General features: G+C 36.3%; 1 protein-coding gene across 14 annotated transcripts in view; it reads right to left on the minus strand.

Moving 5' to 3' along the window:
- Window positions 1-596: 596 nt before the first annotated feature.
- The window catches only part of LOC118275215 (cytospin-A), a 66,490-nt gene continuing 48,970 nt past the window's right edge, over window positions 597-18,116 (minus strand). For 9 of the 14 annotated variants that reach the window (XM_050696942.1, XM_050696943.1, XM_050696940.1 and 6 more), the window contains 13 exons: window positions 17,884-18,025; window positions 15,138-15,320; window positions 14,476-14,607; window positions 13,953-14,090; window positions 13,382-13,544; window positions 9,815-12,451; window positions 8,812-8,916; window positions 8,434-8,549; window positions 7,657-7,807; window positions 5,811-5,918; window positions 5,019-5,142; window positions 4,347-4,503; window positions 597-3,966 (listed from right to left, as the gene is read on the minus strand). In XM_050696942.1, coding sequence (XP_050552899.1) covers window positions 3,877-3,966; window positions 4,347-4,503; window positions 5,019-5,142; window positions 5,811-5,918; window positions 7,657-7,807; window positions 8,434-8,549; window positions 8,812-8,916; window positions 9,815-12,451; window positions 13,382-13,544; window positions 13,953-14,090; window positions 14,476-14,607; window positions 15,138-15,320; window positions 17,884-18,025 — 4,246 coding nt within the window. In that variant the 3' untranslated portion in view covers window positions 597-3,876. Of the gene's footprint in view, window positions 3,967-4,346; window positions 4,504-5,018; window positions 5,143-5,806; window positions 7,012-7,656; window positions 7,808-8,433; window positions 8,550-8,811; window positions 8,917-9,814; window positions 12,452-13,381; window positions 13,545-13,952; window positions 14,091-14,475; window positions 14,608-15,137; window positions 15,321-17,883; window positions 18,026-18,116 lie in introns of those variants that run through there. The other 5 variants (XM_050696945.1, XM_050696951.1, XM_050696944.1 and 2 more) reach the window with 4 other exon arrangements.

The following is an 18,116-nucleotide window of genomic DNA, read 5'->3' on the forward strand; positions in this document are numbered from 1 at the left end:
GATGGGAATGACCTTGGTAAAAATGGGTCAATGCAAACATCAAAAAAAAAAAAAAAATCATTCTCGATGTGCCACACAACACAAAACGAAAGGGAATGCCCACCAGCCATACCCATTTCTGCCCAAGCTGCCCACATTTAGATGTATATGAATATAACAACACGAAGTATATATAAGGAACTAGTTGGAATTGATTTAAAAAAACTTGGGGTTTTAGTTGGGTTGAGATTCGAGTGATAATTGGGGTGTAGCTTCTGCCCAAACAGGGTAAAAACAAACATCCGATCTGAAACTCATTGAGTGGACATTTTGTGGCTGAAATGCTGGTGATGATGATCAAAAGGAAACTATTACGACCTTGTATAAAGCTGAAGCATTTATTTGTTCGTTTGAACGCGTTAATCTCCGAAGCGACTGGTCCGATTGGAATAATTATTTTTGTGTTGGATAGTATATTTATCGAGGAATGCTATAAAACATCACGCTATAGCCAATAGGAGTTATTGAATATAATGTGTTATTAAAACGTCATGATGTATGGATCTATGACGCACTTGCATACTTGCATTTGCACCCAAAAATAAAACAAAACTGCGTATAATAAATCAGGAACTTTATTTAAAAGCTATATTTACAAAAATACAATTATCTCAAAATATGTAATAGGTAATTAAACTACTAAGCATCAACAACCGAGTCAGAATTGTAACACAGCATGTTACACAAATTATATCTAAACAAATGGCCCATTTTTTGTGGCACCAAGTGTACAGTTCTGTCAAAATATTAATAATACCATTTGCTGCCACACTCAGAGACATTTAATGATTACTTAAACTATTCCTTAGTAACGATTTTGTAACGAAAACAATTGCTAAGGACTGGGTTAAGTAACCATTAAATAACTCTGAGTACGGCAGTTAGACGAAGAAAATAATGTTTACTTATTATTGAAAGATGGATTTTTACACTCCGTGCCACGAAATACAGGCCAGCATATTACAAAGTAGTTTAAAAACTAATATCAACTGTGTCTGATCATACACACACGGACAAAACAGCCTCAAATAAATATTTACTATAGTTAATAATAACATAGTCGAATATATCGTTTAATATAAAGTACTACAATGTGTGTATGACAACACCGGAATATTTAGCTGTGGCAACACATACACAAGTTTATAAAACATTCAGCCAAACATAGGTACAACCTCACAAAATCAAATGCTATAATAATTTACTATAAAATACGTCTCGATTTATTGATTACTGGATTTGTTGGACATTACAAATAAGGACCACCATTTTTTATCACCAGATGTCGTTAATGTAGCTTGAGGTCTGCTTTTTTAGCTTGAGGAGGAGAATCAACCAAAACCATTCTACACTTAATTTTTGAAAGCTACAGTAATTGGACAAAGAGACCTCACGCTACAAGACCGCCCTCTGATGAGCAAAAAGGTAAACCTCACGAAACTTTAATAAGTTATTTTCTACCCAAAGTTTTGGACTAGATATAAAAGTAAATCCAGAGCGTAAACAATGTAATCACAATCTTTAAAAACCAATCAGAAAATCGCGTAAGCAGCGACCAATAGCGATTGAGAATGCGTACAACGCTTAACGTCTATTGGTTGATAACTTTACCGCGTTCACAAAATAATTAAATGCCGTTACATAATAAGTTACATAAATAAAATGATTAGTAAATATAAATATGGTAAGTAATTATTATTTGATGCCGATTGTGTAAGAAGCCAGTTCATTTATTTTTCCAAAAAAGAAATAGAGGGAATCCATTCAAATCTGACAGCTGTCACAATTGACACTGACGTAACTTTTTTTTAAAAAAGGTAAAATTACTAAATTAATATGTATCTTTTTGTTATAAAGACAATAAAACAACGGAAATATAATATGAAATTAATAGTATAGTGGTAGTATTCTCTCACATTATCCTTTATCCTCTGAGTTTGTTTCGGCATTTCTTCTCAGAGTAGTCCGATAGGAAATGCCAGTCTCATCTAGTTATTTCAACGATTGACGTGTAAAAGTGTTATCTTATAACCAACTTGCAAAAATAAATATAATTTATCATTTAGTAGCTTCGTACAAAATCAACACCATTACATTCAATTCCAATAATAATGCTATTTTGCTTTAGGCAAAAAGGCAAGTACTTAGGTCTTAATTTACAAGAATAAAGTTACATTGGTCGAAAGCCTAATCACATACTATTATTTTATTAAAATGCCATTTTTATATGATTTTTTAATATAAATTGGAGAAGAAATACGTTCAAGGCAAAATGGGTAACGACGCGATTTAATATTTTAAATATGTATAAATATAATTGTCTACTTTTTATTTATTTGAGTATAAGCCCTTTAGGTAGGCTGAATCTAAGAGCCATAAATAAGTTAAGGTTATTATTTTTTTTATAAAGCATTGTTCAAAAATACCAATTTTATTTTAAACAGCGTATTTAAGTATAATGAGACCAATTTACTAAGATTAATGATAATGCATTTTGGCTACCATTTAAAATAGAAAAGGCTTTTTTGATTGCATTTAGAGTTATAGCATTTCAAAAGTATCTATTAATGGTTTAATATGGTTTTATATCGCGTCAAATTACTTGTATTTAAATAGGTTATTTAATAATGTCTATGAATACAAATGAACTGGATTTTTATTGTAATGTAGGTTAAGGTATGAGTTAATACGGATTGATGACAAACAACTACTTAATACATCGAATAAACATGTGATATTGGAAATTATTTGAAAACGTCTAAGCACTGAAACACATAATGTGTTTCCCTTCAAAAATAGACAGTAAATGTCTCTAATTTCTTTTGGAAAACATTAATTATCCCATATCTTGTAATATTTCTACACATTTCATTAAAATGTTAAAGTTATCTGGTCGTATTCCTCACTAAAGATGGTTCCATCCTAACATTAGCGTATCAGTCTTCATATTGGAAAGACGGCTACAACCCGTAAGGCCAAAACAAGGCATTATAGTACTTGTATCACACTCTTTTTAGCTTATTGCGATTTTGTGCGATATTGAACCCTATTGCAAATGCAAAAAGACTTTAAATTGTATGGTTTAGCCAGGTAACTGTTATATGTAACGCGTGACGTCGTTCACCACGCATGCTGCTCGTGTTTTTGAGCCCCGGTTGCGGCTTGAAACTAATCGAGCGCGCTCGAAAAGTTACGTGACCAATCTAATTAAAAATTCAGGCGTACAAAATGTGAATGAAATAAAACTCTATGATTACAAGATTAAGGTTCAATATCGCATTAAATCACATAACTGCTAGCTTTCTACTAGGTTTTCGTATCTACCTTACTATCCTTTTTTTCAATACAGTCCAAAAATATTCAGTTTTCTTTAGGAATGTTAATTACAACCTATATTTCGATACAATTTAGCTTGCACACAACATACGAGGCTTATATAAATGTAGCCTTTTTTACCCAAATATATATTTTTAAGTATATAATAACTACTTGCATTGTTCTAATTTTGTTCCGAAGTTTATTTTAATTCATACATAATATATCTAATGCAAGTTTTATCGTATTACATAAGGCTACTTTTAAAAAGGCATTAATATTCGTTATATCTTGGTAATTATTCCTTTAAAATGTTTATAATAAAGATCAAATATATACGTTTCAATCTAAAAGAAATATAGAATATTTTATCAAGTTTGCGCAAACAGTAAAGCCGTTGCGCAAAACTGCGCAAACTTTAGCGCAAGTATGGGCCCTCGATAAAAATGGAATATCATTTAAATTCATAATACTATGTGTCTAGATGATGTAAATTGTTCTCTATGTGTATTGTAATACGGTTTACGTTTCAAAGTGTTTGTAAATGCTGGTGACGTACGCCATGACTTGCTGCCAGTCCGGCCTCTCTTGTTGGATCATATCTTGAATGTTCTGTGGAAGAAAGAATACAACTGTGTGTAAGTATTTAAAATTGTTAGCTTGTTAAAGAATCACATATCTATATAGCCTATAAGTGGCCACTGCTGACCAAAGGCCTCTTCACACGGAGAAGGTTTGAGCATTAATCACCACACTTGCTCAATGCGGGTTGGCGATTTCAAACTTATAATTAGAAATTATAAGCCCAGATTTCCTCACGATGTTTTCCTTCGCCGTTTGTCAGTGGTGTCTAAATAAATAATCTTAGAAAGTACATATAGATATAACTAGGAAAACGACACATTGGTACTTGCCGTCGGTAGGTTTCGAACCTTCGAACTGAACAATTGTATATGTTAATTTGGTAGAAAGTAAAAAACAAAGGTACAAACCAGCGTGGTAGGTATCCCCACGGACTCTGCAGCGGCGAATGCTACGGAGAAATTGGTTCGCTTGTCGTGTGGAGACAGCGAGGAGTAGCAGATGCGACTGTCACCCAGGTACGAGTGCAGTAGAGCACACAGGGCCATGCCGTCGTTCCACGATGAACTGTGAAGAAATTAATATGGATTTAGATTCAATCATCACTATGATCTAGCTAGTTGCAAGATAATAGTACCACTGCTGAGTAAAGGCCTTATGCGTATCCGTCCTTGGCTTTAAAAGTTATTATTACTCACCAGATGGTAAGCAATTGCTGCCGCCTATGGACACCCGAAATAATCGAGGATTTCAAGTGCGTTGCCTGCCTTTTGAGGGGGATTAGGAAGATTGGGAAGCGGGGTAACACAACGCAATCGTTGTTTTACGTCGGTTTTATGTGAGGCCGTGGTATCACTCCGGTCGAACCGGCCCATTCGTGTCAAAGCATAGCTCTCCCACACTTATCTTAGCTAAGTTCAAAAATTACCAATCTATTTTGGTAGATCCTAAAAGACTTTCAATCTAGGGCAGTTTGAGCTGACTAAACTGCCTTCTTGACCTTGATCACTCGCACGTGTGTGCTTCAGAATTTTACATACTTCTCCATTATTTGAGACGCCGAATTTAAAAGGGAAACTCACCTAAAATTAGTAATATCAATGTTGTTGTATCCCAGCGTCTTCTGTTGGCACCACTTGAGCAGAGCGTTGCGTTTGGACCCGCCGTTCTTCACTTGCAGCGCATTCAATGGATCTTTTCTTTCACCTGTGATTATTTTGAGGACATAATGTTTATAGGGCATTTTGATATGGAAAAATACGTTTGGTGTCTGTCAAATATTGAAATATTGTAGTCTAGATGGAATAATGTAATTAATTCTGGTGTAAAATGTTAATGGACATCGTGTACTGGTTGGTTTTGCGAACATTTATCATGCACACACATAGAAGCTAAGCTGTAGGACTTACCTTGATCATGTTGATGTCAAAACTGACTGTATTATTTAAAGAGATGTGTCCATTTGTATGGTTTTTTTAACGTTGCTCTAAACTATTATTTTCTTTTGTGTCATGGGCGCATTTACATAGGAGTTCACATACACATGACACCCTGAACCGAAATCACAATTTGTGGACTACACAAATAGTTGTTCCGTGCGGGAATCGAACCCGCTACACGTTGTGTGCACGCAGCCAGCCGTGGCACCCGCTACACGTTGTTGCCGGTTACAAATGTGTACCGTTGGCGTAGTGGCGTAGTAGTTAAGTTAAAGAGCAAGTACTAACTAACTTACGTTATGGATCTATTACATAATACTTACCAATTTCCAAAAACTACTCGTCATAATATATGTAATCTCAGAATATGTCCTGGGACATATGACGAAATCTCAAAGCTATATTTCTATTCTAAGACCAGAATAACAGACTCACATATATCTCCATAGCTGTTCCGTCGCACGAACGACTCGATGGCTTTCTGCTGCAGCGAGTGGAGGGCGCGCTGCTCGTCCGGGATGTTGGATTGCGCTGCGCCAGCCTCTGCCCAGCCCCGTTAGGCACAACGTCAACGCAAGCACGCAGCGACGGTATTGTGATACGTACGATAGAAGTATTCATACTACTTTTTTAAGGACCACCGATGGTGTTTTGATGACGTAGAATTTAATAGTATTGGGCCCACGAAGGGATTTTCTTTGATTTTTTGTGGGTATAAAGGTTGTAAAATGTAATTGATTATGTTTCTAATATTGTTCATAAGAATCATAAATGGTGTTATTAATATGTGTTTAAGCCCCACATTTGGTATTTCGTTCAGTGTCGTGGGTTTGTTTATAATGAAACAGATTTCGAAAGAACTAGATGAGAAGGCATTCTGTTCTTGGATAGAGAAGACGTGAATATTAGGAGCAAGAGTGGAAGAAAGAATATGCCAACCTCTAGTTTTAAGTAAATGGTATAAGTACGTTTTATATAAAATGGTAACTTATTAAGATTATAGGAACAATATCTAGGTACTTTTTCTAACAGATAGGTACAGATATCACAAAACCGTCGATGGTAGCACATGATAGAAATATCCACACAGTCAGCCAGTGTGGACATTTCCGAGTAGACACAAACAATGCAGAGTGGCCCCACCCCCAATGAGTGAACTTCACACAAGAACCGACTCCGTTAGAACAAGGGGACAATGGCGGGAATATGTCAATGTCAATGTCAAACCTCCATCTTGTTTTTTTAGGCGCCATTATTATTGTTATATTTTTTTTATTGTTCCTTTATCTAACGCAATAAGCAAATATGCCTTTAAAGTAATATTTTATCAAGCATAGAAATGAATTAATGTAGATTGAAAATAAGTATGAATAAATAGAAATGGGAAAGAGAATAATATAGTTATTGAATTAGACAAAGGAAACCGCTTGAAAGTAATAAAAAGTTTTGAATAAGTAGATAATAAAATAATAATAAACCTTATTCTTAAATAACAGGGGTGTAAAAATAAAAGTCTAGTGGCATGCATCATGTAATGAACTAAGAGTTTTTAATAAAATAAATTAGTAAAGGTCGCACACAACACATATCGTTAATAGGCAAGGGTTGGGCTATGCGCCGCGTTCATGCTGCCATGCTGGAAAAAATAAGCGACTTTCATGCGATTATATGTAGCCGGGAACCGAATTTACGTTATTTTTAGAGTTTAATATAGATTAATGTATGTTTTTGGGGTAAATATTGTCATAATAACAAGCTAAAATATCAATAATTATTTACTTAATGCTTTTAATCTTTAGGATTTATATCACCAAACTGGTTACTTTCATGCATATACCCCATGTTTTATACCTACATATTTAGTTCTAACAATACCCTAGTAATTTTCAGTGGTGGTGATAACGCATCTACTTCTATTTTAATTTGAAACATTAAAGAAGCCTCTGCAGTCTCAGTTTTAGATCAAGAGACCAACTGAAGATATTATTCGAACTGTGTTTTGACATGTTTTAACTATTAGATAGGTAAGATCGATATTAGATTTCATCCATGATCGTCCCACTGCAGGGCAAAGGCCTGATCGATTTACAAACTAACAAATAACCGACATGCCTCTTAGATGGGGCAAGAGGACGTCCACAAAAAAGTCCTCCAAAAACTACCTATAAGCCCTACAAATCAACAGAATTAGATGTATTATCACCACCAACGATACAACCTACATTAAAAATTAACAATACACAATCTAAATTAACCACATCACCTTCACAAACCCACTTACCGTTAACAATGGGTGAGGGTCGAGCGCCCCGGGCCGCTGGCGGTTTACTTGAGAAGGTGGTACCAGTCATGCCGTTTGTAGGCGCCGTGGAGTCCGCTATGCCATTCTTTATAGATGTTGATGTGGTCGTTGTTACGCCTACTGTCGTTTGCTGGTGAGAGAGGATTTAAGATGCTGTTTAATATACGCAGAATAATTTATGTATAGGTAAACGATTTTTTTTATTGTACACTTACTAGCTACGAAGTTTATGGGTCATGAATAAAATGTAATAATAATTTACAGTATCACACTAATATTATAAATGTGAAATTTTGTTTGTTTGGATGTTTGTCCGTCAATCACGCTGTAACTACTGAACAGATGAAGACATTCGGTATATAGACATGGCTATGAGCTGACTTGGGTGATAGGATACTTTTTATCCCACGAAAACGCGGATGAAGCCGCTAGCAGAAGCTAGTGTGTGACTATGAGGATCCTACGGTGCTTGGGTAAAAGTAAGTAAAGGCTTAAAAGTAAAGGACAGTAAAGACCCTTGTCTTTACTGTCTCCTTTTTGGTTAGTAATGCATTATCATGGGTCCTTACCCATGACAGTCCATTGCTGGACTGTGGGCTTCCTCTACATAAGATAGTTTGTCTTATTTGGATACTTATTTCTTCATCTTGGTTGATCTTAAGTAAAGTCTCAATAAGTGTAATAAGAATTGGTTCAGTAATAGAAATGATTTTACCGTCACCACTATATTTTGTTTTAACCAGCTTGTGGCTTTACCTGTGGCCACTCTCCTACAGGGGTGGTTGCAGGCGACTGCTTGGCTGCCTTCGCCGCGTTTTCTATACTCTCGATTAGAGACTTGACTGACAGTCTGGAGTCTTGGCGACTTACACCTGGAACCAAAGAATATGATTTATTAAAGCTTCTTCTACTAACTGCTTTAAAGCTTCTTTGTATTATTGTCTTCTGTAAATATCGCGATAAGAACTCAATCAAGAAGATGGGGAAGGAAAGGATTCAGGAAGAGGGTTACATTCAATAAAGATTACTTTCTGAAATTTCTTGTCCTATAGGAAGGAGATCTGGGTAGAGATTATTGCTACTTTATCTTCTTTTTCTTTTATCTTTTTAAAAGTCCTTGGTTTTCTATCCTACCTTTAGTCCTCCTGTGTGAAGCAGCAGTGGCCATGATATCCTGCAGCGACGCGCTGGTCAACAGCGGCGGTGGCGGGGGCGTCTCCTCAGTGCGCGGTGGTATAGCTGAAGTGAATAGTACAGTTAGAATACTAGTTTTAAACGTAGGAAGCACTTTGAGATTTAAGGATGTCTATAAATCGTGTTCTTATTCTATTCTGTGTAAAGAAAACTGGTTTCATCTTGGTTAGAAACGTTCAACTTCAGCATGTTTTATTGGACCGCTATAACAAATAGCATCACTTAGTTTTGCGTCCCAAAAATATGGACATGTTTTTTAAGAAATTATCTTTACTGGGGAGCGATAAGAGTCTATTTTCTTTGAAGATTCAAAAAATTACAGGGACATCCAACACCACACGATCCCCAGTGCTATAATACAATTGAACTAAAAACCATGCGTATCTACATTGTGACAATAAATCCATATTTCATGCAATATTGAACCTTAAACCTGAAAAATATTTTGAAGCATCATCGTGACAGCAAAATTGAAGTCACATTCATACTGTGTTTGTTTTCAAATTCGCAATTTTATTACAATGAAGTGAGATGAGACGGAAACAAGCTAAGCTTCTGAAGGCTTACTATGATCACCCCAACCTATGGCATGGTTACAATAGGCCAACAGCACCATACTTTTAATACCATCCCACGCCCTTGTGACCTGGGGCCTTAGTCTGCTATTACAATTGTGTCAGAATGGTCGATCACTGAGCAGTGCGAGAGGGACGGAGCTATGTAGGTTGTATAGCTCCGTCCCTCTCTGGACTTTTGTACATGGAACTGTTCCCCCAGCGATCAGAAGCTTACACACAAAGGTATGGTTCACAAGCCACCACCATGTCACCACCACCAAATGGTACACACACTAACACATAATGTTTCCATACATTGATATAGTTATTTACATATAATTCACACTCGGACGTTTAGATTGCCGGTCACAAAAGCGCTCACTTACGTAGAGGTCTGCGAGGCGGGGGATCTTTCAATGATCTTAGTGGGTGCGACAATCGTTTGTGCTCCAACGTCCTCCAGTATGGCTTATCTCGTGGCAAGGAACCAGTGTTCGGTTCTATGCTCGGAGTAGTTGGATGCTGCAGGGACAGTTTCCTCGGACCTACTTCTTTTACTGTATCCGATGGCGGAGGTTTCTTCTCCAAACTTTGCACTATTTCCACAATAGACCCAGTTTTTATTGGTATATCTTTCGCGCTGGGCGCTTTCGATAATGGTAGCATTGATTTGGTTACCCTTGCTGTTTCTTTCGTTTCCTCTGTGTTGTCTAAAAAGTCTAACGATTTAGATCTTGCAAACCTATCGTCTTTTCTAGGCTTTTTGATACGTCTGGGTACTTTTAGCACCTCTTCTCTAGTAACTGAAGCAAACTCATCTGTTAACGACTGGTGTTTGTTCGATATCTTCTCATCGTCCGCTATATTCTTATCTTTGGCTATCACCTCTGAGATCACTGGTCCTATTTCTTCGTAAACATTTTCTTGCTCTGAATATCCCCTTTCTTGAGATTGAAATGGATTACTGGGAGCAACACTTGCTTCTTCTTTCTTAGTCTCTACAGGCTTTGGTACAATAGTTGGTGTGGAATTTATAACGAATGGGACATTCTCCACAGGTTGGTAATATTTATTGTCAATCAACCACTGCGGGCTCTTTGATAACTTGCCAACAGTTGCTTTAACTTCTGGAGGTTTCGTGGAAACTTTTGGCACAACGCCGACCGTTTTTGGAGGCTCTATAGGAACTATGGGAGTTCTAGAAAAGGTATTTGGAGTCTTCGAAATTTCCAGAGGCTTGTTTACATTTTTACTTTCTGTCAAGCTTTCGTTTGATCCGAAATTTTTCCACGATAAGAAAGGCAACTGTTTAGCTTTAGTATTTTTTTGATAAAGACCCTTTCTCTTAGTGCCGTCCTCGGGACCTTTTTCTTCAAGTATTTGGCTTTCATTTTTGCTGTCATTAGCAACTTGATCAATATCGCTGTAATAAAGAGTACCCTTTTTGGTTTCTTGTTTGGGTGCTACTGGAACTTCCTTAGGAGCAAGAGGTTTTAAAAACACTGGTTGTATTAGCACTGGACTTATTATAATAGGCGCTGTTGGTGCTACATTTCCTTTACCTATTTTAAGAGGCGCTAAGAAAGTTTTAAACGTAGGACCAGGCCTATTGTTAGAGTTATTATTATTTGGAGTTGTTTCTATCTTTGGTACATCATCACCTAAGTCTGCAGTATTTATTTTTAAGTGATAACTAACATTATCATCTATAGGAACTTCAGATTTAGGTTCTTCAGGAACGGAATCATTAACAGTTTCAGTTAAAAGTTTGCTTGTTTCGTCTTTCGGACTAGAAGTATTTACATCAGTGGTAACTATATTGTTATTTTCTTTGGTAACTTCAGTATTTGGTTCTGAGTCAACATCACTTATTAAAACTTTAGGAACGTTAGACAAAGATGTGTTTCTAGTGTTATTTGTATTGTCTATTTCATCTTTGGTAATAGGGTCAACTTCAGATGAAGTTTGCTTTTCATCATCTTTAAAACTGTCTGGACTTGAAGCTTTTTTCATTCTGTTGTTTCCAATTATTCTCTCTATCGCAGCCTTGAATGTGAGTTTCAATTCTTCATTGACCATTTGCAGTTGTTTCTCAACATTATCATCAATGGATACATCTCTTAATACCTTTTTGGGCTCGATTAAATCAACTGCGGGTTCTTTCTTAATATCATCAGGGTATGGAAATGGGAGGATTTCTTCGGCTTTAACTACAGTTAATTCTTTACTTACTTCATTATTATTAGCCTCAATTTTTAAATCTACTTTATTATTATTTTTCTCTACTGGAGGAAGGAAAACACTATCAGTACTTTCCGAAAATAGAGAAGTATCACTTTCAGTGTTAGCAGTTAGTAGATCTACACTAGTAGCCTCATTTAAAGCTTCTTGGTACTCTTCGTTAGTATTCAAACTATCCAAACTGTAGGACTTTGGCTTGCCATTGAAGGTTCCGGATAGGTTTTTACTAAATATAGTGCGCACTTTGGGTTTGGGTACATAACTAGAATCTGATTTAACTAACCTAAAACTAGAATTCAGATCGATTAGATTCTCAGCAAGTTCTGTTACAGCTGGAGCACTGTCCGTTGTATCGCATTGGTCGACAGCATTTTGTCTTTTCAACTCCTTATCTTTGAAAGGAGGTAAGACAGCCTCGGCTAACACTTTACTCGGATACTCTTCTGTCGAAGATTTTGGACTATCGTCATCATTCGTCTCATCTACAGTGACGTTCTCAATTTCTATTTTGAAATTGTCTTTCAAGAGATCGTTCATATCAGTGTTCGTTTCGGGAGCATTATTGGATCTGAAGAATGCTTGTTCTACTAAGCTTGGGTCCTTGGCCGGAGGGTCGGTGACGCTGTGCACTCTCGACAGGTATCTAGTTCTTATACTCTTGAACACGTCTTTAGATGGACTTAAGTCGTCGCTCGATGGAGACTCGCATGTATCAGATTCCTTTGTATCTAATATATTGTCATCTGAGTATATGCTATCCATAGATTCGGATCTGTCAACACCTGTGTTGGTACATCAAATAGTGATTAGACATTGTTTAACATACATTTGATGGTCGGTCACTGTTAGTTAATGAATGCTTATAAAGTTAAGCTTTACACAGAATTAGCGCATGGTAATGCATGTTAATTCTGCTGAAATAACTGAAAGGATTTTAATGTTTCGACTGTTTTGTTTATTTACATGCAAAATTGGACAGTAAAGCTGTTTTAATTTGGTATATTTTCTTTAGTTCGTCTTGTACTATTTTAGATTTATTTTTTGAAATCAGTTTAAGCGTTTTTAAAGTAAAGCAAAGAACTAAATCATTATCAAACTCCAAACTACTCTCAAATCTACCTGTCATTCACATGCAAAGCTCTCAACAGCTCTCAATGTAGCAAAAACAGCATCCATTAAAAACCTACGAAAACATCAGTTTTGGTGCATTAACACAAAACTAAAGTACCAAACGTTTATAAAAGTGAGAAATTATTCATAGAACATAATCTACAAAACATTATAGTCAGAGAGATTATTTACAAAATAGAAGAAATATTGAAATACCACATTAAGACAGTGATAACATCTTCATTAAAGATGACACACAAACTCATATATTTCGTGGCCCTATTTAGACAACCTATCTATAAGCGTCCATAGGCCCGCATCGTACGCAACGCACGCAACGGATTTTAGTTTGTCTTGTATAGAAACTCATACAACTGCGTCCACTGATCCGCATCGTACGGACCGCATCATCAGCAATGCCTACATGTGATGCGTACCGATGACGTTATACGGAATGCGTACGATGCGGGCCTGTGGACGCTTACCTATAAACACCAATTTAAAACTAGAAAGTGTATCATACAAAGCCAAAATAATATTCATAAACTCAAACGCATTCACATCAAAACTATGTTCTTTCTCTTTCTCTCTATATCACTTACCTTTGAGAGAATGCATCTGGTCTTCCAGGAGTCGTATCCTGTCCCTTGCCACTTTGTTTTCGGAGACCAATCGTTCTAACTCCCTTTGCGCTTCAGTTTTGAAGTCGTTTGCGACGCGCACCGTCATTAGAAGGTCGCTTTGGAATTGTTTCCATTCTGCTTCCTGTGTGGAGAATAAAGATATTTTATTATATGGTTACCAATAGAGGTTTTGTTTTAATCCTGGAATTGACTCGTATATGATTATGAGCTCCGGTTACTATTCGAAACTAGTTGAGCACTTTTGAACAATTAGGCAAATGTTCAAGAATTCGATTGAATGTCTTAGTTAGCTCGTAACAAACTTATGAATTATTTATCTAAAGGCTGATATTTACAACATCAGAATTTTTATTGAAGAATTAAATTTGAATTTTTGACAATACTTTCATACATACCTAAACGTTAAAATAATTTACGAATTATCTATTACACTGAATCTTTTAATGCTCAGTCCCATTATTATCATAATTTATAGATTCGCCTACATTAAGTCGAATAAAAAATCACTAAGATACACATAAGAACTCACATCTCTCTCCCGATCCCTGGTGAGCTGTACATTCCTGGCCCGTGCGTCCTGTAGTTGTCTCTCCAAGTCGGCCACCCTGGCCAGCGCCTCGCCCGCTCTGCTCATTAACGCTAGCTTCTCGTCTGATGCTACTTGCACCTGGAGAAAGTATATAAATGTACAATTAGTACATTGATTATCATACTACCGCTATCATCATCAAAGAAATTCTATTGCATTACTGAAAACAAAAGAACCCACTGAAAATTACATAGGATTCGAAAGATTTCATCCGTACTCCTAAATACTATGGACAGCATGAAGCATGTACGCATGTAATAATGTGATTTTGCACTGTGACAGAAAACCGGCTAAACCCAATGATATTATAAGTAAAAAGGTAAAAGTAACACATTAAAATGTGGACAATTGGCAACGTTTTTGTAGTACATTATTATGACCCGTAATAAAACATGTTTGTCATCTTTAATAAGTTAAATAACGCTGATATTTGTAATAGCCTTATTTCTCTTCCTGTGTGTACCTGTATCTGCAGTTCCTCTGCGTTGTCCTGCAAGGTCTTCATCTCCCCCTGCATGGCGGTCTTCTCCTGGCGCAGCTGTTCTATCTGGAACTCCAGCTCCGATATTGTTGACTTTGCGTTGTTTCGAGATACCTGTAACATCAATTAATTAAGAAGATTTTGCTTTTGTCTGCTTAGCTTGGTGGACAAATGTAATGCTATTTTTAATAAGTTAGCAGTGAAATACAATTCGTTACTTGGACTATGTAAAAGTTTATATCTATAGGAAAGTAGGCTTGGTCTACTTACTTGTAGAAGATCCGGTGCCTTTTATAAGTTCATCAGAACTTAAAGCTTAAAGTTGAAATATTATATCTTGATAGATATAATGGTTCGACTAGACCAACTTTAAGGTAAAACCTTAAAGTTTGGCTTTTTGAAGTATTCTCTTTATCGTTAAAACGATATATTCTTAAATACCAAGGCAGTTGTCCCACCGGCAACGATGAACGAGTAACGAGTAGATCAGCGATCAACTATTTGTATATGCATCTCTTTTGTTTACACGGAAAGTATATCTATTGTACGTTTCTTGAGCGAGAAAATAGCCGATAGTTAGTCGTTCACTCGCCGTTGGTGGGACAACTGCCTATATTGCGATTTGCGTTCTACAAGATGTTTACCAATGCATCATCATGCATCTTCCTGGCATCAGAATGCGCGCGGTCGAGCTGTCGCTGCGCATGTGCGAGTCGCTCCGCTAGTGCGAGCGCCCGCGCCGCGGCCGCGTCCGCGTCCCGCCGTGCTGCGGCCGCCGCCGCCTCGGCTTCTGCCGCGCCTTCCGCTACACCCGCACGCTCTTCTAACTGGAATGGGGAAGATAGTTTTGATAAAATTAAAAATTTAAAAAACCCCCGACATAAAAACTTAATTACCCTTTAAAAAGTAAAAAATAATAAAAGAAACCTAATCTTAAAGTACCTAAGAATGTAGGGGAGGTAGGGGAGGGATGGGCAGTCGGGAGACATGGGCACCCCCCTTTTATTCTGATCCTGTCATAAGTTTTTCTTTTTTCTTAATTTGGTAGTTTACTTTACCGTCTGGCAAAACTGTTCATCCATAGAATATCTGTTATTTCCGTCAGTTGTCAAATACAAACACATTTGAAGATTATGTGCTCGTAAAAGTAAATATTTTGTTGTGGATTCGGATCGTAATACAGAAAAAAGTAACGAAAGGTATGTGTATTTTTTATTATATATCTATTGTATATTTACTAACTAATAAATTAAACTAAAATTCACGTTTCAATACCTATACAAAAAAAAAATGCCGGTAAATTGTGTTGAAAATGTGTACAGAGGGAGCAATGGGCAGTCGGATGTGAGGGAGGTTTGGGCATGTCCAATGCTCTCTTCTTTATATTGCGTACAGGAGTCTTTTGAAAATTATAATTATTAATTACACTATTTGAACTATTTTTAATTACAGAAAGATGCCGTTTAAATTCAAAAAGAAAGGTTTGCGACCAGAAATTCCCAAAGATTTGATATTACGAGCCAAAAGGATCAAAAATAATAACGACAGCTGATAAATATAAATATAAGCCTTTATGGGTTATAACTAATTTAAGATAAGTCGTGATATATTTTTTGTTGTTATTACGTTTATTTTTGGAGTCTATTATAAATGTTAAGTGTTTTACAGGCCATGCCCAAGCCTCCCACAGGGTGTGCCCATATCTCCCTACCATAGGGAGCCTTGGGCACTTTTGACTTAATTTTTTAATTACCTCCTAATTAGGAGACTGATTATTATTATAAGAAAGTTCTTTATAAGATATCTAGCCAAAAGTATGGAACAATAGGAAGTGGCAATAAATGTTGATTATCTACAAAATCTGACGTTTTATGCATTAAATTGTGAAAAAGTGCCCATCCCTCCCCTACCTCCCTTACTAATAATTCTAAAAAAAAAATACGTCCCGTTGGGGGACCGCTCCTAATTATTTCTTACTTCTCTACGATTTTTTCATAAGTATCACATGCTTGGTGTTAACATTAAAGTAAATTGATGTTTAAGTACTTAACTATAACGCAGAAAATAGAAATATAGCGGCGCGGGCGGCGGTGTACAGTCCGTATGAATGCGGTCCCCCAACGTGACGTATTATTTTTTTAGAATTATTAGTACATTCTTAGGTACTTTAAGGAATTTCTTTAACGGAATGTCTTAGTCTGTAGTCTGTCACTGTACCTATGAAAATAAATAAATAAATAAATAAATATGCTTACTATAATTTCAATTCTTGTTAAGGTAAAGATTACATTCAAGGTCAAGCTCGTTCGCTTTGATTTTTTTTTACTTATTAATTACTAGTTTTTGTTTCTATAAGTAGGCTAAAGATTACATTGGTGCAGGTTTTATATTTTTGTATTTTATAAAATATTTAATTTTATTTTTATTTTTAAAAATTTTTTATTATTATTTTTTTAATTTTTTATTTTTGTTAATACGAAAAAATGATATCTTTCAATATTTTCTTTCAGTGCGGTTTCATTTGAGACCCCATCCCAGTATATTTGCAGACCTTCGGTTAATCTCCCGCTTACGTTACTTTCACCGCCCATAACTTTAAAACGGCTCAACCGATTTTCACCAAACATGTCTAAAAATACTCGCACATAAGTCCCCTTTAATACGAAAAAAACTAAATTGAAATCACTGCATCCGTTCGGGAGTTATGATGCCACAGACAGACAGACAGACAGACAGATAGACAGACACGTCAAACTTATAACACCCCTCTTTTTGCGTCGGGGGTTAATTAAAGTTAAAAGAAACTGATTTTATAGGCAATGGGGATCTAATGAGAAACTCTAATTAATGTTTCAAAGGTAAATTAAATAAGTAATCCTTATTACTTATTTAATTTTATTTATTCGTTGAATTTTAAACTTAAATTCTACTGAACAATCGTTTAAACATAGCATTAAGATCTTATTTGAGAAATTTTGTTATAGACAATACTTGTTTAAGAAATCTGGAATACGTCCGAACCGAACAGATTTAACACATTGAACGCCTTGGTGGTCACCGGTGACCATCGTTAGTGGAGAATTCGCCTTCAACAGTTTTCTATTGGCAGTCAAAGACTAAATGATGAATTATGTTATGATGAGATGAATGATAAGAAATTAGATTAGCTTCCGCGCAACATGTAACGAATTCGATTCCAGACAGAACAATTCTGTGTAATCCAGTAATTGCTGTTTCAAGTTTGGGTGTATATCCTAGGGTGGGCAAAGTTGTTTTTTAAACCTTAAACTTGTTAACACCAATGGCGTGTTACTTGAGTTTAAACCCAAAAGTATACGAAAACAATACCATTGTAAAATCAACTTTAATTATAAGTTCCAGACTCCTTACCTTGGCTTTAGCAGCATCGAGCAGGTCGGTGAGCGTGGCGATCTGGTGCTGCCTGGTGGCGGCCAGCTCGGCGGCGGAGTCCAGCTCCAGCTCGCACCGCGACCGCTCCGACTCCGCGCGCTCCACGCTACTCTCTAGTACACTGCAAGGATAAATGTAAGACAGTTTTATTTTATTATCTTATACATTATTTAATAGAATGTAGTATACATTTATTTAATAGTAAATAGTAG

The sequence above is a fragment of the Spodoptera frugiperda genome, chromosome 11, assembly GCF_023101765.2.
Source record: "Spodoptera frugiperda isolate SF20-4 chromosome 11, AGI-APGP_CSIRO_Sfru_2.0, whole genome shotgun sequence".
Classification (NCBI taxonomy): Eukaryota; Metazoa; Arthropoda; class Insecta; order Lepidoptera; family Noctuidae; genus Spodoptera; species Spodoptera frugiperda.